Source organism: Calonectris borealis, chromosome 18, assembly GCF_964195595.1.
Source record: "Calonectris borealis chromosome 18, bCalBor7.hap1.2, whole genome shotgun sequence".
In the NCBI taxonomy this organism is placed as follows: Eukaryota; Metazoa; Chordata; class Aves; order Procellariiformes; family Procellariidae; genus Calonectris; species Calonectris borealis.
Window position 1 is genome coordinate 5,433,265 of NC_134329.1, and position 19,420 is coordinate 5,452,684.

General features: G+C 40.9%; 1 protein-coding gene across 2 annotated transcripts in view; it reads left to right on the top strand.

The window, feature by feature from the left end:
* The first annotated feature begins 121 nt into the window (after nucleotides 1-121).
* Nucleotides 122-19,420, top strand: part of TTC28 (tetratricopeptide repeat domain 28) — a 189,774-nt gene continuing 170,475 nt past the window's right edge. For both annotated transcript variants that reach the window (XM_075167455.1, XM_075167456.1), the window contains exons 1-2: nucleotides 122-293; nucleotides 13,764-14,042. In XM_075167455.1, the coding sequence (XP_075023556.1) occupies nucleotides 201-293; nucleotides 13,764-14,042 (372 nt within the window). In that variant the 5' untranslated portion in view covers nucleotides 122-200. The remainder of the gene's footprint in view (nucleotides 294-13,763; nucleotides 14,043-19,420) is intronic.

A 19,420-nucleotide genomic window follows, 5' to 3' on the forward strand; every position in this document is an offset into this window, starting at 1 on the left:
CCGGCGCAGGGCCGCGCCGGAGCGCGCCTGGCGCCGTCAGGCGGGGTGCGTCCGGGGTCCGACCGGAGCCCAGCCCCGGGGGCGGGGCTGGGGGCAGTGCGGTTCTCTCAGAGCCGGGCCCGGAACGTGGCGCCGTGGGCCGGAGCGGGATCGGCCCGGCGGCGGGCGGCGGCCCCCTGAGGAGGAGGAGCCGGAGCGCGATGGAGCAACAGGCGCCGCCGCCCGCCCCGCCGGGGGCCGAAGCGGGGGGCCGGGCTCGGCGGCGGCGGGAGTGGGACGCGGAGCTTCCCCGGGTGAGTTGACGCCGGACGGGCGGCGTGCTGTAGCAGCGGCGAGAGCGGCCCTTCGGCCCGGCCCGCCGCCAGGCGGCCGAGGAGGCGGGAGGGAGCCGCCGGGCCGGAGGGCGCGGGCGTCGGAGGGAAGTTGCGGGGCGCGGGCGGCCCGCTGTCCTAGCCCAGAGGGGGAGCCCGCGGGGCGCGGGGAGGGCGCAGGCCTCGCGGCCGGCGGGGCGGCGGGCTGGAGCCCGGCCGGCGGCGAGGGGAGGTGAGGGGCAGGGCGGCGGCGGGGCAGCTTCACCGCGGGCCGCGGGCGCGCCGGGGGAAGCGGCGGCGGTCGGCGGGTGCCCGGCGGGGCTCCGGGGCCGCCAGGCCTCGGGTGCAGCCGCGGTCGCCCGGCAAAGCGCTCGGCTCCCTTCGCTGTGGGCTTCTTGACGGGCTGAGAGCGGCGCCGCCTTCCCGGGAGCCTCCGCCTCGCCCGGCGGGCTCGGGCCAGCCGCCCGCCCAGCCTCGCCGCCGGCGGGCCCGGTGGAGCGCAGCGCTGCGGGCGGGGACGCGGCCGGCCGTCGGTCCTGTGCGGGCGCGGGCGCTTGGCAGTCGCTGAGGGTCTGTGCGCGGTCAGCGGCTGTGGGGGGAGCCGCCGGGACCTGCGGTCGCCTGTGGACGAGGGTTTCCATGTGCGTGTGTTAGCCTGCAGTTGGCTGGAGTGGGCACCCTTGCGCGAGAGAGAGCACGGGTATCAACGTGAAAACTATGTTCTCTCTGGGCTGCTGGATAAGCAAAAACCAAGTTTATCGTGTTAAAATATCGAAACTGTTTTGGTAAGTGTGTCAGATGTACTTTGTAGCACTGCATAGTTTATTACCCTGTTGGAACTAAAGGTACAGACACACGTTCTCAAGCAGGCTGTACCTCAACTGGGCATGCCAGCCATTGAAAAAGTTGTCAGTAACTTGATTATAAGAGCTTTGTTACTGATGGAATTTGAAATCTGGAGGCTAGATTCAATCAGTGCGTCTTGTATGACAGCAAATGTCATTAATGCGGTTCTATTCGTTCACTGGAATACAGATTGGCTATTATGGATGAGATGTAAGCAGCCCATGCGCCTATAGTTTGATGTTGCAGCCATAGTGATATCCCTGGTTGTCCCCAGTAAATGGAGAGTTGAAATGGCTGGGTGTCTATGCCTTCTTGTCCTTCCTCTTGGAGCTGTTTATGTTTATTTTTGGATGTCTTTCATTTTTCTTGGAGATTTGCACAATCTTAGACAATGTCGTCCCTCTTGTGCTTTCTTCTGGTGTTGAAGAAGAGCTCTTCAGGTGCTAATGAAATCCTTTACAGGTTCTTTGAAAAGAGTTTTTTGATAAATGGATGAGTGGCTGTGCCTTGAATATTGAAAGATTTTTGTCAGCAGTAGGGTTGGAAATATTCCCTTGGGGGGGGGGTGTTGTCTGACATAAACACAGAGTCATGTGATTGTTGAAGTCCTAGGTCATACTAGTGTATAAGACTACTGATTATTATTAGTGATAACGTAGTTAATGATTATTATTACTGATGCTCTGTACTATCCAAATCTTAATTTTCAAGAGGTGAAATCCACTGCTGCAACAGCATCAGTCTGTGTATATATTTCTGCTGGATATTGATTAAGTCTTGTTTTCTGGCTGCTTCAGTGTATCACATTATCCCCCTTTTGACTGAAGTTGAAAACCTCTTCCTTGTCCATTGCGTATCCTTTCCTCCTTGCCTGGATACCAGCTACTTCCATTCCTACTGGGCAGGTCACTTGAGGTGGGAATGTTGTCATGAGAGATTGCAGGTGAAGCACCTACCTTCCTGTGTATCAGTGCATGCTGTTACTGCCATTGTGCTGACAGACCTGCACTCCTAGATAGCACACGTCCCTTCGGAGAAAACAACAGTTGCACTACAACAATTGAATGGTTTGTTGCAGACAACAAAATCCAGGGAGCATGTACACCTGCTGCCCTAACAAGTCTTCCTTAAGTGACTTTCCTGTTCAGACCTGGCTTTTACTGTATTACTGATTTGTCAGTCCGTCGTTATTGTGTCTGTCTGCCTGTGGCTAACTGACAGTTCAGAGGAAAAGGTCAGATTCCTCATTCATAACTTATAATTTAGTTATTACTCAAAATAACTAAATTCAAGATTTTGTGCTCCCTTTAGCTTATACTAGATCTTTCTTTTACATTAATGATAGATCTGTTGGATGGCAGTGGGAGCAAACAATTCTTTAGGCTTAGGAGGTCAACTTTTATTTCTTTTCTATGTCTCAGTGTCATACTGACTATCTCTTAATCAGAAAATGAGCTCCTTTCTGCTTTAATTTCTCATTCTTCTTCATCTCAATTTTTGCATTACTTTCCACTTCTATACTGTGTTTTTACTCTGTTTCTCCCATTCTTTAAGAATTTCAACTCTTTCATATTCTTCCTTCGAAATGATTGACAGTAACATGCTGTAGGTTGATGCTGAGGGACTGTTCCTGATCTATAAGGGCACTCTCCGATAAGATTAGCAAGGATCTGGAAAATTTGAACTTTTGAGTTTGTTTTAGGCTTTCAGCATGCTCAGACACAAACTTGAATTTGCATTCATTAGTTTACTTTTGAAGGTTATCTCTGAGACCAGTGAAGCTAGATCTTTGTTTTTCTGAGAAAAGGAAAAAGCTAAGTGTCCCCTGTTCAGTTTGAGTCTTTTGCAGGCTACATAAATGCATCATGCAAGGCATATGTGGCCTGTATGTTTGACAGCATTGTGCTAAAGTTTCAGTAAGTATATGCTGATTTCCAGCTGCTCTTACAGTAGAAGCATTCTGAATACACAAAACAAAATAATTTACTTATATTTTTTTATATATATAAAAATACATTATACTATATATATTACGTATATTTTTCTAACTTCCAACTGACTGACTCTGTGTTGTACGAGGATTGGTCTGTTTTAGGCATCTGTAATGCGTCTGTTACTGTGGATCTAGCCATCTATGGTACACACATAACTTGTAGACAGAATCTCATCTCTGTCTTTACTTAAAAATTAAAATCTTAAGAATTAAGGAGTATTTTATGTTTGTTTTAATTTGCTGTTAAATTATGATGAAAGCACTGTTCTTTATTTCAGAGTGAGGGTTTTTTTTAAAATTTAAATGTTCTTTACAGTCCTTGAGAATTCAGTTAGAAGTTACTGAACATTCAAGATGTATATGTAATTTCATGTTCAATAGACTGCTGTGCATTTCTTTGTTTTTAATTACTTTTTTGAATCCATTATTAGTATTGTGATTTGTTATACCTGGGATAATTCTGCATTTTAACTGCACTGCATGTGTAAGGTTATTTCAGTTGGGTTTCTTTTATCTTCTGCCGTTTTGATGCCTCTCTGTTTCTGTGAAACAGTGAATCATCGTTCCCTTTATCTTCCCTGTGCTTTTCTCGATTTTTATAGACCTTTGACTTGCTCCCTTCAATTGTTTTCTAACTTTCATAGTCTATCTTAGTCTGTCTTTGGATATGGAGGTTGATCCATATCTGGTTCTGTTACCCATCTCTTACCTTTTCTACTTATGTATCTTATGTGCTTGTGCGGTGGTGGTGGGAACAAAACTGAACATGGTATTTGAAATGCGCTTCCTATTGTAGATTTTTAGAATGGCATAATTGTTTCCCGTTTCTCCTTTCCCAAAGATTCTTACTCTTTTACTTGTCTCTTTGACTGTTCATGAGCATGGAGACAATGTTTCCGGGAGAATTTCTCCAAGGACTCTAAAATGTCTTTTGTGAGGGGTAAGGGTGTGTTTGGGGCCAGTTATTGTGACAACAACTAAGGATTTTTTTTTTCCCCAACCACTTGGCATTTACTGACATTGAGGGTCATCTGCTATTTATTTCCCAGAATATACTGAAGATTCTTCTGTGCTCTGGGCAGTTAGTTTTACATTTGACTATCATTTTGCTTCATTAGTGTACAGTTTCAGTAGCTCACCTGCGTGCTGCCCAAAGCAGTTTTGGTTAGATCTCTGAGAAGCCCAGAAAGATGTGTACCACAGTCAGAAAATAAGACAGACAAATGTGTTGCCAATATCTTGAATTCATTAGGCAAATTTGCCCAGAAATTTGCGAGTGACACCCACACTCATGCAGTCCCCTGTCTTCTCTCTTGCTAACGTCTTTGCCAGTATAACTTTGTACACAGACATTTCCTAGTCTGATGATTGATACGACTCCGATCAAGAAACACCAGCAGACACCTGAGAAAGAGGCTGCAGGATACCCTTTTAGAGTTTAGATGAATTGTCTCCAGCTATTTGGTGGATAATCCTGTAGAATAAGGTAAAACCCATCCTTTACCCTGGATGTGCCTGACCAGTTACATGTTGGGGAAAATCCCTCTTAATAAGCCCTACGTGTAACTGACTGAAGCTTTGAAATATTAACCTGCTTCCAGTTTTCTCAGAAGTTCACAAAAGAAGGGTTTAGTTATACATAATAAATAGTATATATAATGGAAAATAAAATAATCCTGTGCTGAGAGACTCCTCATCTTATAAAAAGGACCATAGATTTTATCATCTTTCAGTACGGTGTGGTCCAGAAGGATCAAGGACCTCATGGACCCAGGTGCTCAAAGGCGGAGTCACCTAGTCTCAGTGAGCTTCCAGTTTGATTTGAGATGCAGTGTAACCGATAGGTATAATAATCGGAAAACCAGGAGAGGGAGAGCAACAATAACTCAGGCTGACTTATGCATGACTGAAGAGCTTTTATAAAAAGATATATATAGAAAGAATGTCATGGTCTCTTTTGGCTATCTCCTTATTCATCGCTAGTTGGTGTAATATCATTACTTGAGATGCTTCTTAAGGAAGGACTGAAAAGAGCTTCAGGGTCACCAAATTGAGGAAAGTGGGAATAAAGAATTTGCAATAACTTGATGCATATTGCTCATAGCTTTTCAATTATTGTAAATAATTATATTTGGCACTAGATATATGAAAGGATTGCATTACATACATGATCCAAATAGTATTTTGCAGTGTGTTTACAGTGAAATCAGGTTAGTTTCTCAATAGTGTTTAAAAATAACATCTGTACAGCTTAGTTCTTTCTTGGTTTTGGAGTATTTACTTGAAAATAGAATTTTATTTCTTAACTGAAGTATTTTGCAAAAGTGTAAGCGAGGGCATAATTTCATCTGCATAACCTTTAGTTTTTAAAATTATGTATGAACCAAAAAGTACTGTTTAAATTTAGCTATGGATTGCATAGTTCTTGTTACAGTTTTTAGCAACATGTAGCATAGCTCAAATTAGAGTGGACCTAACTCATGTTACAATTGCAGATCTCTCCAAGTTCAGTATTGGAAGCTCAGGGTTGCTTCTCATTTTCAGAAAATGCTTTAGAAAAGACATCTTTTTTTTTAGAAAATTTTGTACAAGCTCCTGTTAAAAAAAAAAAAATTCAGTTTCCTTCCTGATGATAAATCCGTGTTTAAAATATTTTTGTCTCTAATTACAGTGAAAAACCAAAGTAGTAAAATATTTTCAAAACAATATGCTCCAGAAGCCTAGATGTGTATTCCATTAGGAAATTTACTAAAATGTGGGTTTTTTTCTTTTTATAGAATAGTGCTGTAAGTTATGGTTGTATGTTCAAGGTATTTATTCTTTTTGATTTATTTATGTTTTTAGGTAAGTTATAGCTTTTTTATGATATAAAAATATATTTCCATGAACATCTAAAAATCCCTTCTAGAATTTTATTTAAAAATGTGCAAGTTCAACTTCTATTTTACCTATTACTTTGTGAAAATCTAACTTGGTGTTTTTTTCCCCCTATAATGTAGATTTTCCAGAGGAAATTAAAACCTGATCTGTCAGAAGAATATTTACTGACACTTGTAGCAGTACTTTAGACTAAAGTAGATGTCAGGCTAGATACCCTTATAATTAACACAGAGTAAATGCTAGACTTTAAAAACTGCAGGACGTTGAAAATGACAGAAGCAACAAAAGCTTGTAGGATTTCCTTCATATTGCTTCTGCTAGATGGAAGGTAACTTTAGCAGTGTGTCTGGTGGTGGTGGTGGCAGTCTTTTTGTTTTCATTGAGGCATCAAAATTGCATAGGCATATTTTAGTCGGCAGTCCACAGAATGAGTGTGTGTTTCCAGGGACCATTCTGTAACTGACCATCGAGTAGTGTTTTTCTCATTTACCTACAGGTTTAAGAGGAGGAATAGTCTGAGTCATTGTCCAGTTTATTGATGTCCTGCTTATGGGCTGTATATATTACGTTGCTGAGATTTAAGGAAATGTTTTCTTCTATCTGTGAAGATGTACTCCCAGTAGTACTTCATAACAATTTGTGAAGACAAAATCCAGCTTAAAAAAAATTTAGTGGCCTGGGTAGCTTTGTGTACATCCTACGGTGGCTTAAACTTTCAGTTTCAGTGGCCTTCCATTTCTTTCCACACTATTTCTGTTAAAATTATGTTCCGATTGGGTGAAGGTTGCATGTGGCTTGGCAAGGTTTCATGTCTATTCAGAAGTGTAGTACAGACTAGCTGAAGTGCTGGCTGCTAGGAGCATGGAGGTTACGGGGAGAAACTTCATATTCTTTAGCTGTTCTTGGGCTCTTGTCGAAGACAGTTTCTATTACAGAAAAACAATAATACCCCAGAATATGGAGTGAAAAAAACATAAAGCCATTTTACAGATTAAAATACAAGATGTTGTATAGATGTTTTCATAGAAAGGGAAGCTCAGTTACAGATTTAAGCTGATTTTGGAATATTTAGAATTTAGAATAAGTAATTGTCACTTTGTTTCAGAATCCATTTATAATGCCAATTTTTCTGTTTGCCTCTTTCTTTTTATTTTTTCCTCTTTCTGATGCTTCATTGAGTATCTTGAGCTATTTAGATAATTTAAAATATAAAAACGCTACATGTCAAACATAAAGTATTTTTTTGAAAGTTTTTTGAAACACTCACTTTGAATGATCAGTAAGGTTGAATCTTGAGCAAGATTCTGCAAGAGGAGGAGGCAGCTCTTTCATCAGTGAAGGCAGTGAATTGCTGAGTCAAATCTGAAGCAGATATTGTGGGAGCTTCTGTCTAATGTGACCTCTGTAGTAGGAGCTGGTTTCTGGTGCCCTATGCTGGTTTGGAGAAGTGATGCTGAGAAGCTTGTGCTGTGTTCTTCTTTATTAGAATCATAGAATCATTAAGGTTGGAAAAGACCTCTAAGATCATCGTGTCCAACCGTCAACCCAACACACCATGTCCACTACACCATGTCCCTAAGGGCCTCATCTACACGTCTTTTAAATACCTCCAGGGATGGTGACTCCACCACTTCCCTGGGCAGCCTGTTCCAAGGCTTGACAACCCTTTCAGTGAAGAAATTTTTCCCAACATCCAATCTAAACCTCTCCTGGCACAACTTGAGGCCATTTGCTCTCGTCCTATCGCTTGTTACTTGGGAAATGGGACCGACCCCCACCTCACTACAACCTCCTTTCAGGTAGTTGTAGAGTGCGATGAGGTCTCCCTTCAGCCTCCTCCAGGCTAAACAACCCCAGTTCCCTCAGCTGCTCCTCATCAGACTTCTGCTCTAGATCCTTCACCAGCTTCGATGCCTTTCTCTGGACACGCTCCAGCACCTCCATGTCGTTCTTGGAGTGAGGGGCCCAAAACTGAACACAGGATTCGAGGTGCGGCCTCACCAGTGCCGAGTACAGGGGCACGATCACCTCCCTGTTCCTGCTGGCCACACTAGTTCTGATACAGGCCAGGATGCCGTTGGCCTTCTTGGCCACCTGGACACACTGCCGGCTCATGCTCAGCCGGCTGTCGACCAGCACCCCCAGGTCCTTTTCCTCCGGGCAGCTTTCCAGCCACTCTTCCCCAAGCCTGTAGCGTTGCCTGGGGTTGTTGTGGCTGAAGTGCAGGACCCGGCACTTGGCCTTGTTGAACCTCATACAGTTGGCCTCGGCCCATCGATCCAGCCTGTCCAGGTCCCTCTGCAGAGCCTTCCTGCCCTCCAGCAGATCAACACTCCCACCCAACTTGGTGTCGTCTGCAGACTTACTGAGGGAGCACTCGATCCCCTCGTCCAGATCGTTGATAAAGACATTGAACAGGACCGGCCCCAGTACTGAGCCCTGAGGAACACCGCTCGTGACCGGCCGCCAACTGGATTTAACTCCGTGCACCACAACTCTCTGGGCCCGGCCGTCCAGCCAGTTTCTTACCCAGCGAAGAGTGTACCTGTCTAGGCCGTGAGCACGCCATTAGAAATACATGAGCTCCTACCTTAAGTTGTCTCTGCTAGATCCTCTTCTGCACTTCATTAGAACCTTTTTTTGTTCCACTGCACTAAGGAACTTCTGCTGCTTCTTTGGCATTGGTTTAGTATGTACGAGTACCTTCTATAACAGTGTTAGGCAGCCTAAATATGTGCATTGCCATCACCTTCCACTATCTGAGTAGGAGAAGAGCAGTCATGTCTCGAAAGCAGGGATGGCTTTTTAATGAGTACTTTTTGTGTGTTGGTACCATCATAATAATCTTTTTTCATTTGTGGTTTCAGTGCCAGAGTGACTCAGTTTTGTTCCGTGGCTCTTTCTCTTACCTAATGATGTTTTACTGCCTTACGTAGTTCTCATGATAGCAGGAATTAAATAACAACATATTCCAGAAATTACCATCATAGTTTCCTTTAAAATAATTTCTTTTTTTTTCATGAGATTATTTAGCTTTGCAGGATATTAGAGGCAGAAACCACTTTACCTGGACTGAGGGGGTGTCTCCTCGTGGATCCTCCTTGTTGTTACAGCCTCACAGTATGATTCTGGGAAGATCATTAGCAGCTTTGTGTTTTCATTTGTTCATGCATAATAAACATGCATGACAGAAAAAGATAGCTGTTCTTCGACCCGTGCATTCTTTAGTCTTGCTAGTGCTCCTTGAGATTGTGCCTGATGAGACATGCCCTCGCAGACACCTCTCTTCCTAGTGCTCGGTAACTCTCGGTGGGCTTGTGAAGGCTGCTTCCAGGCAAGTAGCTTCTGTGGTTGTAGCAGCATCAGTCCCTGTGGTCAGGTGGAGGTGATGGGAAAGATGCCACCCGCCACGGAGCCAGAGGTGGGTTCTTCAGTGGGACCTGGTTGTGCTTTCACTGCCAGGCTGAGCCTCCAGCTGGAGGCAGTTATAGCCGTAGCTGTTAAGGAGTCTATCTCTTGAAGTATTTATCTTCTAAATAACGTAAGTTCATGACTAGTTCATGGCTGTATTTAACACATCGCAATGAATTAAGTCACTTAGTGGTCAATGCAGCCAGTTTTGTTAAGGTATGTTATAGTTGCAGTTGATTCATGCAATTTGAAACATGTTTTTCTCTGCCAAGATGATATGACCCATCTGTCTTAATACCAGTTTTTATGGAGTTCAGATATTCTCAGTGAGCCCTTTCACCTTTAGAGTTGACAAAAATGTCTATGATGACTATGAAAAAACATTTTTTCGTGACCAGTGTACTTATAAATTAATGCTATATGGTATGGCCACCTGGGAGGAAGTTGCAGTGACAATGTAGGTCTCATGACCAGACAGGAGAACAAAACAAATACTTTTTTTGATCCTATAATTGTGGCGCAAACAAAATATCATGTAGTTTAGAAACCAGGGAGAGAATCTTGCTTCAATTCTAACTGTGGAAGATGTCAAAAGAGAAGATACCTGTATCTTTTTCTTGGTGTGCTGTTCTGTTCCTTTTGATAGACTGGTCCTTGTGATCAGTTAAGTGCATTATACAAATATTATCCATATTAGTTGTGCCAGAAATTTGAATTGTGCTGCCTGACATACCTGTACTTAAATAAGTTGCATTTGCACTGCAGAAGTTTATTTTGCTCATGAAAATCTCAGGTTTTGTCAGAATTGTAGCAGGAAGCTATTGAAGCTAAGAACATAGCAGGATTCCAAAAAGTTGCTGTAAATGTATATAGATTATAGCTGACAGCTTTGAAAAGGGTGGCATTTTAAATTGTGTGGGGGTGAATGTGTGTTTGTGGGGTTGTTTGTTTGTTTGTTAACACAGTTTCCAAGGATCATGGGTCAGGATGATCTCTGACATCATAAACAGATTATCACTAGAGTCCTTGCACTGGGTCTGTTGTTCACCCTCTGACGTTCACCCTGTGTTTGCCCTCTAATACTTCTCTTAATTTATGATTGTTCATTTCCTCAGATCCTTCTGAAAAATGATGTATGAGAGTTCTTTAGACTGTTAGCCCTGTGTTTCCTTGAGTATTGCATGGAAGTTCAGCTGGTTTCAGAAATTTTTGACATATTTGAACTCCTTTTAGGCCCCAGGTAAAGGTTGTGAGCAGAATATTGCTCAGGTTAAAATATTCCACGCTCCTTACATACAATGAGCATTTCTGTAAGATTGTATTGGATTTTCTTGCCTGTAGTGACTCTGAAGTGTTGGTTTTAAGTTGTATAAAATCAAGTTTTCCACTCTTCTGGAAATTTCCAGGAACAAAGGCTAGTGTGGAAATAAGAACAGTGTGAAAATTCATTAGTTGCTCTGACTTTAATGGTTGGAAAAATGTCACAGTAATTTTTAGGTTTGCCCAATGAGAAGAATCTTGCACAATGGTGGTGTGTTTGTTAACTTCAGCAGGTTTCAGGGGTAGGCAGAAATGTAAGTTCTTGGAATTAAAGAAGCTGCTGAAACTACAGAGGAAAAAAGTAGGTGAAGATGAAAGGAAATGTGAGAAGAATGGTATTTTCTTTGGCTTCTTTTATTTTCCTACAGTGAATCAACTTAACATGTGAATCATGGTATCTCTGGGTAGTTACCTGTGCTGTCCCTGGCAAGTGGGTACTCACCAACCTCATTTCCCTACAGTACCTCCAGTCATCTATGGCTTTCTGGTGATTAATTAGCTTTCTCAGGATTTCCTGATCTTTGTGTTTGAACTCATGTAATAGCTGCTAAATCTTCATATTCTGTTCTTGCAACTTCTCAGGTCATGGCAAACTGACCACATGATGAAGTTTATGGTCAAATACACACACATGTGTGAGTTATTGCACAGCTTGGCATAAAGCAATGTGTTCAGCTCTAACGTTTGGGTTGTTGCTCAAAGTAGAGCAATTTTCCTGCCAGTACTTGAGAATATATGAAGTTGCTGTTTGTAAACTTGATTGAAGTAGCAAAGTAGTATGCCAGTGCATTTAAAGATGTACTGCATATGGAATGAATTTTCAAGGATGCAGAAATTAGCTTTTTATAGTGCTGTTAATAATAATAATTAACAATAACAATAAGTCAAGCTACATATTAACCTATATTAGTAGGAGTACTGTATAAAAGGCAACTACACAGATGAAAGGAACAAAGTTTTTGGTTTGGTCTACTGTAGACAGGACAAGAAACAGTACGTTTACTGTTACAAAGGAGATTTGGGGTGCATATTAGGAAAAATATTTTAATGATGAAAATTATGAAGCAGTGTAATGAGATTGCCCAAGTAAAACATGGAGTCTCCTTTAGTAGAGAAGTTTAGAAATAGTTTGGACAAACACCTGTCAGAAAAAAATGGGTATAATCATAAGGAAAAGAAGAGATCGGTAGTTTCTAATTTGATGCTTTTCTATTGTTGTTTGACTTAAGGAAAAAAAAAAGTCTATAGAACATTTTGATGCTTGAGACAGGATGTCAGTTTGCAGCTTGCTTCCTTTTTGTCGCGGTTTAACGCCAGCCAAGTAAATAAACCCCACGCAGCCGCTCGCTCACCCCCCCCTCTGGTGGGATGGGGGAGAGAATCGGGAGGGCACAAGTAGGAAAACTCCCGGGTTGAGATAAAAACAGTTTAATAATTGAAATAAAACAAAGTAGAACAGTAAGAATAACAATGAGAACAACAACAATAACAGAATATACAAAGCAGACGATGCGCAATGCAACTGCTCGCCGACCGCGTGTCACGAACGGGGGCGAGCCCCCCTCCCCCCCCCCCCCCCGTTTTTTATACTGAGCATGATGTCACATGGTATAGAATACTCCATTGGCCAGCTGGGTCCACCACCCCGGCTGTGCTCCCCCTCCCCGGTGCAAGCATCACCCAGCAACAGCCAAAGCATCAATGGGCCATCAACGCTCCTTTCACACCGAACCCAAAACACAGCACACCCCCCAGGCTACTGGGAAGAAAGTTAACTCTGTCCCAGCCGGAACCAGGACACTTTTCCACCTGAAAATATGCCTTAGCTTGCTCTGGTAATGTATTTATGCCCTGCAGTTGTTGTGTTGTGGTAACAATATGTGATATTCTTAACCTTTTTTGGTCTGCAGGACTAAAAATGGATGACACCAACCTCAATTATAGTAGTCTAAACCTTTAATGAATATTTCCAAGTACTTTGTATGTTACCATAGGTACATGTTGCTTATGGCCAGATACGATTACTGCGGAATTTATAACTATCTTGTAATCGGAGTTGTACAAAGATATTCTTGCTGAGTTTTTTAGGGTCCTTGGGAGAGAGTAGGGTATACATGACAAAAACACTTACTGACTGCGAATGACTGGCTGAGGAAAATAAGGAACATAGAAAGTTAAATGAGGAGAAAGGGTGTACCAGAATCAATGGAACTGGGACTTTCTACAGCTCACTTTAAATAATAATCGTTATAAATAAAAGGCTTAAACCTGTTTTTCTTCGTTGTTTTGTATTGCCTGAAGTTCACAATCCGGGAAGGTGGCTCTTAATGACTGTTCGGTTGCTAAAATAAATCGGTGCCCTACTAATTTCTGTGAGTATACCCGGTTCCAAAGACTCATCCTTCCCTTCCCATTTATGAGCAATTTGCAGCCTGCAGGTGGCTGGATATAGAGGTTTGTGAGCAGATGTACTAGTGCAAGTTCTTTGATTTGAAGAGAATTTATACATCCTTCCATTGTCTGTGCATGCACGTGCTTCTGTGTGATCTATGTTTCAAGCTTCGGATATACTGGCATCATCTTCACATTCACACCTGCCACCTATTCAGATAAACTTCCTTACCTGGCGACTATGCTTCGTGTTGTAGAATCAAATAGTATGGCCGAGGAGGAAAAACTGGTGATGACTATATGGAGTGCAGCATACTAAAATAGACTACAGTTAGTCTTATGCCTGAAGAAGGCAATATGTCTTCTAGAAGACATCCTTCATAGGGAATGATATATTTTATAAGGCTCTTTTCTGTTATTTCTGTACCCCCAAAAAAGTCAATAGATAAACAATTTACTTTTTTAAGAATCTGATTCTGAATTCATCATTTGTTCTGCAGTAATGCTGGTGGCTTTAAATTCTGCTATGCAGTTTCTAATATTTTGGTTTTTTTTTCCTTTTTTGAGTAGCATTTCTTAACACTAACATGTGATTTCTCCCTTCCCCCCAGATTTCTTTCTTTGGATCAAAATCTTTTGGAAGAAGAAGTCCTGACAGTCCCATGTTGAGCAAAGCTGAATTTGTTGAGAAAGTTCGCCAGAGCAACCAGGCTTGCCATGATGGCGATTTTCACACAGCAATCGTGTTGTACAATGAGGCTTTGGGAGTTGATCCTCAGAACTGCATTCTCTACAGTAACCGTTCAGCAGCCTACATGAAAATCCAACAGTATGACAAGGCCCTGGATGATGCAATCAAAGCACGACTTCTAAATCCCAAATGGCCAAAGGTAAGAAAGTGTATTTGTCTTCTGGGGAAGGAGTAACTCCTTTGGGATTATTATTCACATACATAACACCAAATGTAAATAAACAAGTCCATATATTTCTGTACTAAAGTCTGTTTTTGCTAAAAGCTCCAGATAATAATATATTTTGTGTTTAAAAGTTGTTTGACTTGAATTTCCTGTTGGGTATTAAACTGTTTTCTGTGTAAAGATACTTTTCCCCAATGGGGGTATGATACTATTCTACTATTTTAAACCAGCATGGTTTCTGGGTTGTGAAGACCAGACATCTCTTCTAATGTTAAATGTAGTCACTGTTCAGTAGCATCCAGGAACATTTTGTTGCAAAACTTCTTGAGAGGTAGCATGGAGATTCTTGTTAGTAATGGAACAATAAGGTCTTTCAAAATAGTGTTCAAAGAGTGTTTATGTGTAGTATATATTGGATAAACACTTTAAGAAATGCATATCGTAGCATTCTTAGTAAGATCTGACTATGCAAGGAACCATTTTGTAAAGAGTAAATGGTGTTAGTTGCCTGTTCCTTTTGGGGTTGCTTCCCACTAGCTGCAATTGATTGCTTCAGTAACTGACTCACCCTTGGCTAGCCCAGGGCCAGCCCCTTACATGCTAATCAATTTTAATAGCATCTGCTCCAGATTCCATTTCTCATGTCAATCCCACATACAGTCTTACTAGCCACTTTAGCTAGAGATGCAATTTAAGAGTGGATTCATCACCCAGGTTCCTCTCATCAGAAATTATGGCAGGTAGCAAGCATAACTGGACTCCAAACTATTGAAGTTAAGTTTCTTTTTATTTCAAAGCAGATCACTGTAAGTCTTGCATTCTGTTTTTCAGTTGTTTATTAGCTTCTAGAAAAGCCTTGTCATATGCTTCTTTAAGACTTTGTTAATTACTTTACCCATACTCTAAGCACAAATCCAAACTCTGCTCATTATAAGCTCCATGTGCTGAGGTTGTGTTATATACCTTTAAATCAACATTGCCTGCTTTCCCTTTTCTGATCGGTCATTGCTTGTATCTTGTCTGGATATTTAGTAGTCTGTTAACTGAAGACATGAGTATTGGTCTAGTGGCCAACTACTTAGCAATTACATTTCCAAACTCCCATCATTTCATTTCCTCTGCTGCAGTAAGTAGACGCACTGTTTTTTCATGCCTGCATAGTATATTTCCATATGGAAAGTGGAAGCTGTTGTATGAAAAATATATATAAAATAGTGTTCTTTCCACTCAGAACACAGGATGTTTTTCCGAGATACATGTATATAGTTTGAGGATTCAGTGCTGTGAAAGCTTCTGCTGTTTCTGCAGCTCCTGAGACATCATCTTGCTAACGGAGGCATGTGTCTGCTCATTCCACCTCAGAAGGAATGACAGGGATTGCAACATCTGAGTACATTTGAAGGCAAAAGACTGGTGGTATCTTTTCATCAGTACAACCTGTGTGTCAATGTCACTTTTGTCTCAGCCTTCAATCATGTGCAAGCTGTGACAGCTTGTCTACTGGACTGCTAGGCACGTCTTCCTTTGGTAATTCTCTCATTCTCTCACCAGGAGAGAAAGCATCCTGCAGGTATTTTAATTTGATGCACCTTTCTGAAGGAAAAGAGCCTGACTTTTCTTCTCTCCCCCTAGTCAAAATTTGGTATCTTAACTTTGGAATTTCTGGAGTCAAGAAACTGCAATTTTACAAACTCTCACTCTTAAGTTTCTCTCTTCAGTGAGACCAGAAAACTGCTTTAGAAAAATGTTATTGAAAGTGTTTTCTAAAGCTCTGCCCACTCACAATCACCAAAGGAAGACCATGGGCCAGGGGAGGTCCTTCTATTTTGTTGATCATATTTTTTGGAGTTGCCATCTTGAATTGCAGCACTTTAATTTGTGTTTTTCTTTCACATTTTATTTTCACACTTAACTTTTGTACTTTCTTTTTCTTTTCACTTTTATACTGCTGTTAAATCTTTCTTAAAGAGCTTTAATGTGTTCTCCCTGTTATTTTTGCTAAGCCTGTCTGCAATTTACTGTTTGTATCAGTCCGCATTAGAAAGAAACTCCTGCTTTGGCAGGGAGATGGTTAATAAGCTTGTAAGTTGTTGGGTTTTTTTCTTCTTTTTTTTTTTTTCATTAACGTCTGTCTTTTATTACCGAATGTCATAAAAGATTCTGCGTAGATTTGTATGAAGGACTGTGTTTAAAAAAAGAAAATTGCATTACTATCATTAAACTCTAGATTTCCAGGTCAGTTGTCTGAATGCAGGGAGCTAAAGAGTATAAAAGCAAGGGTGCTTTTGCTTAGTTTTGTATCCTATTTCTAAGAAGTCTGGTAGTAATTTACTATAGAGCTCACTTAGATGGAAGGTTATGAAAAGACTTCATAAAAGAATACTTTCAAAACGCCAGTCACAGATAGAAGTATAACAAGACCTTTGAAATGGATCATTGGAATAGATTTGTGGATCAAAATAGAAAATAAGATGGAATAGAAGATTTACTAGCTAAAAGGTGAGCTGTGTTAAATGAAGGCATTATTATCAGTCTGTGAAATACAGAAATAATAGGCTACGTATTGATGCAATACTAAGCTGGAATAGTTAAAAAAACCCAACATTTTTAGTAATGAAAAAATGAGACTTTTTTCAGGTAGATTATATTATTGAGTTAAAAACATGAAATAACTGTTTTGATTCTAGTTCTGCTATTAAATGTCCACCCGACCTTGAGCAAACTTTATTTCTTTGTTTGTTCTTTTTTTACAAAAAGGTGAGGAGTCACTTTTACAGAACATTTTGAGCCTTATTGGAGGAAAAAGTAGTGGAAGACCTAAATGATGTTGTTATGATGACATAGCATCTGTTCTTGCTTTATTGGATCAATGTGTAAAGTATATCTTGCTCCATGATACAAAATGTTTATATACTTAGAAAGTTACTATCAGTTAGAAACAGAAGAGTCAAAGCAGCTTTTGCAGACTTTCTGTCCTGTATAAAGCTCATCCTTAGTCCCTGGTTGTATCTTTCCTTTCATCTTTTCACAGTGGTATCTTTAGTTTATCAGACTTTCAGTGCTTCACACACTCTCCTCTTTTCTCCCAAACCACCATAATCCCATTTTGAACCCTGTCTTCTGGTTTTTAATTTTAATGACTCTGTTTTTTGTTATTCTAGATTTGCTCCTACAATATATACTTTTTAAAATAAGTGAGTACCAGTAAAAAAAAGAGGTTTTGTTTTTCTTCAGCTGTATGTGGTACATCAGTGGGTATTATGCTTTCATTAAAAAAAAAAAAAATTCTAATTGACATGAGAAACAAAGCCAAAATTGAGCTCCTTCAGAACATTCCTATTTATATGTTCTTGAATGGCACCCTAATAGGAGAATATGTAGATGAATCAGAGCTGCTGTCTTGCAGCAGAAGTACTGTATGTCTACAATTGATGTTAAAGAAAAACATGCTTTTCCCCCCACCCCGGCACCACCACCACAAAAAAAAAAAAGTGAATTTTGGACATTTTCTAAAAACTTCCAAATGTTAAAGCATGTCTTTCTGGCATCTATTTGACCTGAAGCAAACAACATTATTTATAATGTTGTTATATAATGTTATTATAAACTTGTGCTGTAAATTGGTATAGACGTGGTTCATGATCCATGCTGGTCCCAAGGCAATTTTTTAGATGACTTCTGTATTGATTCCACCACTTCTTCCTTCTGTTCCGGCCCAAAGTTGGCTGATTGTACCTGTTTAGCCTTTTCCATGGCCATCAGCCAATAAATCTCCCACAGATCCACTGCCAGCTGAACATGACAGAGGTGTGAAATGGATTTGCCTCTCGCCATCTGACCATTGGAATGCGAGCATTCCCACACGGCAGCACCAGTGAGTTGCCTTCCATCTCGGAGCCCCCAGTTCATGGCTTTGAAGCCGACCTCTTAGCGGAGTTGAGGGATAAATCATATGAATACAAGTATTTAGAATTGTTGGGTTTAAGGCTAATGAGTTTTGCAAGGGTTATATAATCACGTACATGAGAGAAGCAGCTAGTCTAACGTTTGGAGACCGTAATGAGATTTAATGTGAATCATCAGATCATCCCGCATCATTTTATTGTAGAGGCTGTGTCTCAGTCATGTCCTCTCTGACAGTAGGTGTATTTCAAGTCTGACCTGCAATGAGATCCGATCTTTTCTTGTCATAGTTCTTTTAAGCTTTTGTATGTAGAAATAGATTTTTTATTTCACTTGGGCCAAAGGTACAGTAATGGCATAAACATGAAATGAATTTCCCTTCAAGGCCTTTCATTAGCTGGATTGAAGGTCAATAAGGTGTTGAACAGGAAATGATTTGTAGAGGTCAGAGTTTGACTGCACTGTCTGCCTTCATTTACACAGTTATGATAGAAGTCTCATAAAAATGGCCTGGCAGGGAGTGCCTCTTGGCTTTTAAAAAGGAGCCATCATGCTACTATAGTAATTGAGATAATGAAAACACACAGCTGAATTAATTATTTTTTTATCCTCTCTGTGTTGTTTCCATCTGGAATTGTGATTTTCACACTCTTCTACATAGTACTTCCCTTTTGCTTTGAATTGTTGTTTCCACAAAAAGCATCTGCAATGACTTAGGTTTTAGAAGAAAATGAAAAACTTTGCCAAGTTCTGTTTGTCATTAATTTGGCTGCTCCACAATGAGGGTGACTGTTGGCTTAAGACATCTGTATCTACAAATTGAGGCCAGTAGCTGCTACTATGTCTTCATTCTGTCTCATGAATTTGTGTTAGTTTGGTGAGGACTAGTTGCTGTAGTTGCTCAGTCTGACTATGCAAGTCTCATCCCAGGAGGAGTTCTCCGTTAAATGTTCCTTTTCAAGCCTTCAGCCCTCTCTGTCTTGTTTCCTCCATTGTGGATTTGTTAATTTCTCTTCACATGCCCTTTCCTGTTCTTGGTGAGTTCTATTTTTTCCCAGTTTCCCTGATTCGCCAAATAATTTCTTTAACAAATCAGCTTTTTTCTCTTAGCTAAATAATACTTCTTTTCGTTCATATATCTGTGACGAGCAAGGGCAGACTGGAAGCTAAAGTTAGTGAAAGTATCTGTCTTAAGATAGAATTGGAATTTAATCTTATTTTTAGGATTTTTTGGTATGGCTTTTATCCTGAATGTCATTAGAAAGTTTACCTTTTATTGCCGAAAATGCCATGATACCTCTCAGCAGCATGTTTGTAAGAGGACGACATCATTGTACAGCTATGCCGGTGAGAACCACTTCAGTGATAAAAAGCTAGGTGAACAGGCTTAAAATTCCTACTGGTGACAGAACAGAGTTTACTGCTGGAATAAATACTATCTCCACATT